General features: G+C 42.6%; 1 protein-coding gene across 2 annotated transcripts; it reads right to left on the bottom strand.

Moving 5' to 3' along the window:
• Nucleotides 1–5,903: 5,903 nt before the first annotated feature.
• LOC122443304 (brain ribonuclease) lies at nucleotides 5,904–7,628 on the bottom strand. 2 transcript variants are annotated; one of them, XM_043471325.1, is made up of 2 exons: nucleotides 7,534–7,628; nucleotides 5,904–6,733 (listed from the first exon to the last, which is right to left on the bottom strand). In XM_043471325.1, exon 2 carries the CDS (start codon nucleotides 6,706–6,708, stop codon nucleotides 6,172–6,174), a length of 537 nt encoding a protein of 178 aa, XP_043327260.1. In that variant the 5' UTR covers nucleotides 6,709–6,733; nucleotides 7,534–7,628; the 3' UTR covers nucleotides 5,904–6,171. The 2 variants fall into 2 exon arrangements, with proteins under 2 accessions (XP_043327260.1, XP_043327261.1); XM_043471326.1 differs by having other exon boundaries at nucleotides 7,468–7,562.
• Between the last annotated feature and the right edge of the window lie 452 nt (nucleotides 7,629–8,080).

Raw genomic sequence — 8,080 nt, 5'->3', positions numbered from 1 at the left:
TCGGACACAACTGAGCGACTGAACTGAACTGAAATTTCTTTTCTCCATTTCCAAATTTTAGATTATTTTCCTTTCTGAAGACTCAGAAGCTTATGAGTTGTTCAGGAAATGTATAGAGGTCCTTATGACTGATGTGAAGAGGAAAGGAGTCACAAGAAACAGTCTGATCTAGCAACTGGACAAAGAAGAAACAGTATTACGTGCCCAAATTGACCAAAGGGCTAAAGCTTGGAGGCCATTTTGAGTGTCAGGCCTTCAGTTCCACAGAAACAATAAAACTAAACCTCAGAAAGAAACTTGGAACTCACCATTCATATATATAAAAATGTATCTTTCTTGTTCTTTTATTTTTCCTGATGTATTGTTTCTTTGTATTAACAAACCATTATCTATTTATCAATAGTTTGTTCATGGATATTTGGAACATTCCCAAATTTCCACTCTAACAAGCAGTGTTGCAATAATATCTTTGTACATTTATCTGTGCACACATCTGCAAAAATTTTTACCAAGATCTATTTTTACTTTTATCAAATTTTGCCATATTTTCTCCAAACTTGTCAACTGAAAGAAAAAAAAAAAAAAAAGCAGCATAAGAATTGTGAGTTTAAGTTGTATTCATGATTTTACTTAGTACTAAAACCTAGGAGACAGCTATTCAGTTAGCTCTGAGTAACTGCTCCAAAGAGGTAGCGGAGGAGCCAATTTATACATGATTTTTATAGCTAGGGAATATAAACATCAAGCATACACCTTGGTTAAAAAAAAGTATGGCTAATCACAAAGGACAGACATCTCAAGTTAGTGACTTTAGTGATTTCTATGTATGGGAAACTGCAAGAATCTGGAGTCATTGAAATTATTCCTGAGATACGCATGTAACCATCCAAAGGCCTGTTTATTCAGAGCACAGAGTGTCTTATCTTGTTTATCATCCTCAGTTCCCCACAGGGTGCCCTGTCAGTGAGCAATTGTAGTGGATTGCTACTTAATCCTCGTATAACTGGGTGATGTTGTTTAGTCTCTAAGTTGTGTCCGACTCTTTGCAACCCCACAGACTGAAGCCCGCCAGCTCCTCTGTCCATGAGATTCTCCAGGCAAGAATACTGGAGTGGGTTGCCATTTTGTTCTTTGTTCTTCTTTGTGCACAAATTGATTGTAACAGATTGTATTTTTCAAAGATGTCCATATCAACATATCCCATTCTACATACACTTATAGTGTGATATTGACTCTTCTCTATCAAAATCTCCCCTTTCCTTGAGTATGGGTTAGTCTTAGAAAACCCCTCCTAATGAATAGAATGGGGTGAAAGTAATACTGTATGATTTCCAAAGCCAGGCCATGGACTTCCTTGATGGCCCAGTGGTGGAGAATCCATCAGCCGATGCAGGGGACATGGGTTCCATCCCTCGTCCAGCAAGGTTCCACATGCTTTGGGGCAGCTAAGCCAATGGGCCACAAGTACTGAGCCCAGCAGCAGCTACTGAAACTGGCGGGCCCTAGAGCCCATGCTCTGCAACAAGAGAAGCAACTGCAATGAGGAGCTCTCACACCACAACTAGAAGTAGCCCCCACTTCCCACAACTAGAGAAAGCTCACACGCAGCAACAAAGACAGTGAAGTCAAAAATAAATAAATAAAACTAAAAATAGAGCTACCATGTGATCCTGCAATTCCTCTCCTGAGCACATATTCAGAGAAAAAATTGATCCAAAAGTATACATGCACCTCAGTGTTCATTTCAGCACTGTTTACAATAACCTAGACATGTAAGCAACTTATTAATAAATACTCATCGATGACCAATGGATAAAGAAGATGTGGTACATACATATATACAGTGGAATATTACTCAGTCATTAAAAAATAATGAAATAATGCCATTCGCAGCAACATGGATGGACCTAGAGAGTGTCATACTGAGTGAAGTCAGACAGAGAAGGAAAAATATTATATGACATCCCTTATATGTGAGATCTAAAAAGAAATGATACAAATGAATTTACTTACAAAGCAAAAAGAGACTCACAGACTTAGAGAAGAACTTATGTTTGTTGGGGGGAAAGGATAGTTAGGAAGTTTGGGCAGGTCATGAACACACTGCTATATTTAAAATGGATAACCAACAAGGACCTACTGTATAGCACATGGAACTCTGCACAGTGTTATATGGCAGCCTGGATGGGAGGGGCTGGGGGAGAATGGATACATGTATACGTATGGCTGAGCCCCTTCACTGTTCCCCTGAAAATATCACAGCATTGTTAATCGGCTATACCCCAATACAAAATAAAAAGTTCAAAAATAAATAAAAAGCCAGGTCATAAAAGGTGAGACAACTTCTGCCTGGTTTTCCCTCTCTGTTGTGGGACATCCACACTTAGACCCAATCATCAGATTGTGAGTAAGATGATACCACATAGAGGCCTCATATAAGTGTTCTAGCCAGCAGATCCAGCTAAGGTATCAGGCAACATGAACTGTTCAAAAGCATGTGGGTGAATGAGACTTCAGATGATTCCAGCTCTGAACCTCAGAGTCTTCCAGCTGCAGCCTCAGACATTGGAACAGAGACAAGCTGCGCCCTCTGTATCTGAACTCTTGGATCACTGGGAGCATAAGAAATGATTGTCTTGTGCCACCAAGTTTGGGGGTAATTTGTTACACAGCTGTAACTGAAACATTGATTATATAATTTGACTCTCTCACCAGAAACTATGGTATGTGTGTTTTGATGTCCCAATGTCCTGTCTCTGGCAAAACATGAGAGTATCATGCTCCTGCATTTTTGCCAATCTGATGGGTATGAAATAGCGCAACACTGTCATGAAGGCTAAAAAATATGTTGCTTGCATCTTTAGATTCTCAGATGCTAGTACAACACCTGACATGAGTGGGTTTCCAAAAAAAAAAAAAAACACTGAAAGCATAACCAAAACTAATCATGAAGGACAAAATTAGACAAATTCAAACTTAAAGACATTTTGTAAAGTAGTAAGCACATATGCATCAAAGCATCACAATTATGAAAGGCAAAGACTGAATTAAAGGAAACACATATTAAAAGAGACTACACAGACCTGACTAGATCCATGGTATGAGCCTAGATAGGATCCTGAAAGAAAAAAACTTTTTCCCTTTGTTGTAAAATATGCTAGTGCGGCAATTGATGAAAGTTGAATAGTCTGAGTATTAGATAATAGTAGAGTTTCAATTCAAATTTTCTGATTTTGATAAGTATACTTCCTAATCCCTCGTGAAAAGAATGATCTTATTTTTAGGAAGTGTATAGTGAAGTACCTAGGAAAGGGGCAACATGTGTATCATATACTCTCAAACATTCAGAAAAAAAATTATATAGCTGTATATAAATATATGACTAATAAAACAAATAGGGAAAAAATTATAGTTTAGAAAATATAGACAAATGATATACAGGAATTCTTCGTATCATTTTGCAACTGTTCAGTACCTCTAAAATTATTTCAAAATAAAAATTAAAAAAAATTTTTCAGTACAGTCATTTACTACCTGTGCAAATTACTTACCTTTGCAAACAAACAACAACACCTCATTTACTAAGATAAGATATTATATTTACTCACTTTCATTTATAGAATCTGCCAAACTCTACTTTGGCTGGCACCCTGCAAATCACCAGCTATAGAAAAGTGAAAAAGACCTGGTCACTAGTATCTTTAAGCTGAGTGGAAAAAACAACCAAGAAAACTGAAATATTCAACAAAGAGTGATTAGTGTTAGCTCTCAGTGAGGTTTATATAAACGCACATAAAAAAGAGGCTTTAAAAATTCCTAATACATCATAAAATAGGTCCATCTCCTCTTTGGATGATTATAAGCTTAAAGAAAAGTTTTTTTAGCTCTTTGAAAAAGACATCCTCAAATAGCTCACATTCTAGCCAGCTCTCAACTTCCTGTCTTTCCGACTGGGATAATGACTTACAACAACAGTCTGGCACCCCTGGTGTCGTCTCCCTGTGTTCAAATTTCCTCTTTTTATAAGAACAGCAGTCACATTGGATTAGGGTCCACTGACCTCCGTATTCTTGCCTGGAGAATCCCACGGACAGAGGAGCCTGGTGGGTACAGTCCATGGGGTCTCAAAGAGTCAGACACAACTGAGTGACTGAACAACAACAGCCTCAAATGCAGTCATATTCTGAGATGCATTTCACATTTCTGACAAGTCAGGGCTTGAACATATAAATCTGGGGAGAACACAATTCAGCCTATAACAGCAATTATAAAGAGATGTTTCATCAGAGCTCCCAAGGATCTATGCAATAGTGTTAGGCATCCTTATATGTAGGTTTTTAAATGCAGTTTGACAACTTTTCTAAAGTGAGGATACAATGCACAAAGTTAACTTGTTCCCTGCTCTTATGACAATTTTTATGTGGTCACTACCTGTGCTTTGGGGGATTTCACAGACAGAAGCTTATAAAGAAACATAATAAGGAAAGAATTGATTTTTTAAAGCATCTCCCATTATTTTGGCTAACTGAAGGAATTGCAGGAGTACGTGTGTGTGTGTGTGTGTGTGTGTGTGTGTGTGTGCATGCTCAGTAGTAATGCAATGACAGGCTTTCTAGGGTGGCTCAGCAGTAAAGAATCTGCCTGCAATGCAGGAGACACAGGTTCAATCTCTGGAACTGGAAGATTTCCATGGAAAAGGAAACGGCGACCCACTCCAGTATTCTTGACTGGGAAATCCCAAGGGCAGAAGAGCTTGGTGGGTTACAGTCCATGGGGTCACAAAGAGTCAGACACAATTTAGCGACTAAACAACAACACACAATGACAGAATTGGTCAAACTGGTTGGCAGTAGGATCTTTCTTTAGTTCAATGACCTTGTCTAGAGCCAGATACAAGTGTACACAGAGGATCATATGAAATGATTATACGCTGACAAAAGCCAAGTCTAGTCTTTTCAATGATGTAAGCAAGGGTTGTCAAGAAGCAGTCTCATAGCCAAGTGCACTGGCAACTTGTGAAAGCCACCAGAAGCTCAGGCAGAGAAAGCCGTGACTCCACAGCTCTCAGTGAAGGAGGGGGACTAGGAGATTTCCTCCCTGAGGAGACTCCAGTAGCAGAAAGAGCAATGACAGGGAGGTCAGGACACCCAGGGTCTGGTCTCAGTCAGACACTAACTAGTAGCCACCAGGAGTAGGTCCCTTAACCTCTCTAAGACTCAGGGTGCCCTCCTGTAAAAAGCGGGGGTTTCATTTGGTCAGGGATGGCCAACAGGTAGCACATAGACCCTCACCTCCCTCGAGCCTTCAGTAGAGACCACTGCTCCATCACATCACTGTTTACGCATTCTTCTACAACATTCTAGGGAGGCATTTCCACTTAGAGTTGGTCAACAAGCTGAAATCAACTTATCTTTCCCCTATTAGATGATCTCTGAAGTCCTTTCTAGCTCCTAAGTGGAGTGTTCTAACTTTGCAAGTAACAGAGGACCACCTTTTTGACTTAGCAGTGGCTCCGTCAAAAAAAAGGAAATGGAAATTTAGGGTCATAATTTCATACACTCACCTCCCCCCATCCCAAGATGGAGCAGGGTCTCCCCCTGGGTCACACAGTCTTTCCTCCTGTGTCAGAGATCTTTGTATGTGAGCTTCACCCTCTGTCAGCTCACCCAGCATGACAGTGTCCCAGACTATAGATCCTTACTAGCTATAATCACCCACAACGTAAAACTATATTGGACATCAAGAAACCTATAAGGAGAGGAATTATCTTAGGGCAGTGAAAATCAAAAGTTAGAAGAGGTGGTATTTAAGGATTCTCAGCACAGATAACCATATTCACACTTCTCACCCCTGGCAAGAGAGCAATCACACAAACAGTACCCAAATGGGGGCAGCATCAGGAATTCAGGTGGTTGCAAATGTGTTTTATTGAAAGAAGCAGTGATTTGGTTAACACAGGTCCCATCTCACAATCCACTTCTCACCCCCCCCCCCAAAACACACAGGGGAAAGACTCAAGCCAGGGGCGCATGTGTGGGTTGGATAGGAGCCCTAACTTGCTTGAGTTATTGCCCTCAGGTCAGGGAATCATGTGGTTATACGTGTGTGCGTGTGTGTGCGTGTGTGTGTGTGTGTGTGTGTGTGTGTGTGTGTGTGTGTTGGATAAGAAACCTAACTTGAGTTATTGCCCTCAAGCCAGAGAAGCCTGTGCTTGTGTGGAGCTGGCAGTGAGGGTAGTGGGGTGGCAGGTAAGAACACCGAACCATCAAAGTGGACTGGCACATACGGGTTTCCCTCACAAGCCACGGTGATGTATTTCTGCTTCTGGCTAGTCTTGTAGGCACAGTTGGGGTACTTAGAGCTGCCAGTCTCGCGGCAGTCTGTGATGTTCATGGTGGAGTTGCTCTGGTAGCAGTTGGGCTGCCCATTCTTGCAGGTGATGTTTTTCTGGGAGCACACGGCCTTGACATTGTCCAGGGACTCGTGCACAAAGGTGTTCACCGGCTTGCATCGTCCATGTGTCATCCTCCGGCGCTTCATCATCTGATTGCAGTAGTTGGCGTTGCCGCTGGAGGAGCTGCCAGCGTCCATGTGCTGCCTCCGGAACTTGGCGGCTGCAGATTCCTTGCCCAGGGAAGGCTGGACCCGCACCAGCAGCAGCAGCACCAGGACCAGCACTGACAACAGGACCAAGGACTTCAGAGCCATGATGACCGCACTCCTCTGGAGAAAGCTGCCAGGAAAAAAAGGGCAGAGGAGGGAAAGCATCGCCTTAGAAAGAGAACCCCAGCTCCCACCTGTAGCCTCCCGGACTTACAGTCAACCAGAAAGATGTCCCTGTTCCTAAGAGCTTTTCTAGGTAAGGAGACACTCACATATACTCTTCCCACAAATATTTGACTCCCACTCCCTACAGAGGGGTGGTCCTCCCCTCTGGGTGGTGACCCCAGAAATGACCTAAAATCCTAGCAGTCTTGTCTTTGAATACAGAAAGTCTTTTGATATGAAATACATTTGAAAGATAAAATACCTTTGTACCCAGCATTCACGCAACAAGTTAGATGTTCCTTTTGAATAAATCATTAAATAAATAAGCCAGATTTTGAGTAAGACACATTGTATCCTAAAATTGTTGTTGTTGTTCAATTGCTCAGTTGTGTCTGACTCTTTGTGACACCATGGACTGCAGGCTTCCCTGAGATAACCGCCAGCATTCATCCAGGATCACAGCTGACAGAGCCCTGTTGTCCTTCAGCACAAGGGAAACTCAGCCCCTGTCCTGTGTCTGACACCACACCATAAAGGATGCCATTGGGTTCCTAAGAGAGAATCGAGCCTCCCCTAACCTGGAGGCTTCACCTTCTCCAGCCCCGTGGGCTCTCTGCAGCCTGCATGCTCCATTCCTGACCCCAGCTCTGCTCCCTGCCCATGTCTGCCCAACCCAATTCTTAGGCTAGTCTCACTCACCCTGGATCTCCCTTCTCAAACCCTCAAGCAGAATCAGCTCCTAAGACCACTTCTTGGGCTGCTTACCTGGGTCTCTAGCTTGGTCTCTGAGAAAGAAGGCAGTTTTTGCAATCACTCTATCCCAGGGATGTGGAATTTATACAGATGAAAGGGGGCTTGGCTTCCAAGAAGAGCAGGGTGGGTGGAGCATCTTGGTCTCGGTCCACAAGAAAACAAGGTCATGTTAGAAAGGGGTGGGGAATTGCCCAGGGCGCCCTCTTTGGGGGCTACTGGGGAGAGGAAGCCTTTGCCAATAAGAACCTTTCTTTCTATTAATATAAGCAGCAGGGAAAACCACTATAACACTGATATTCAAACCCCAGTCAAGTCCTTGCTCTGCAGTAAATAGCACTTTGAGATTAGCTAAAGACACATAACATATGATCATGAGAACAGCTGCTTTGGACAAAATTCCACATCTCTCATCAGCACCTCTGGGGTGGAAGGCTGCATGGAGTGGGGAGAGGTGTCCAGCTGCCCCTAGTTGGAAAAGTTCCCAGATGTGGAGAAGGGTGTATTGTTCAGTCACTCAGTCATGTCTGACTCTTTGTGACCCCATGGACTGCAGCATACC

Source organism: Cervus canadensis, chromosome 6 (genome assembly GCF_019320065.1).
Source record: "Cervus canadensis isolate Bull #8, Minnesota chromosome 6, ASM1932006v1, whole genome shotgun sequence".
Classification (NCBI taxonomy): Eukaryota; Metazoa; Chordata; class Mammalia; order Artiodactyla; family Cervidae; genus Cervus; species Cervus canadensis.
The sequence above is the reverse complement of the archived record's forward strand: the minus strand, read 5'-3'. Positions and strand labels throughout refer to the sequence as shown.

What these genes read in the sequence shown, in the direction of transcription:
- LOC122443304 (XM_043471325.1), bottom strand. Translation starts at nt 6,708, where the DNA reads ATGGCTCTGAAGTCCTTGGTCCTGTTGTCAGTGCTGGTCCTGGTGCTG.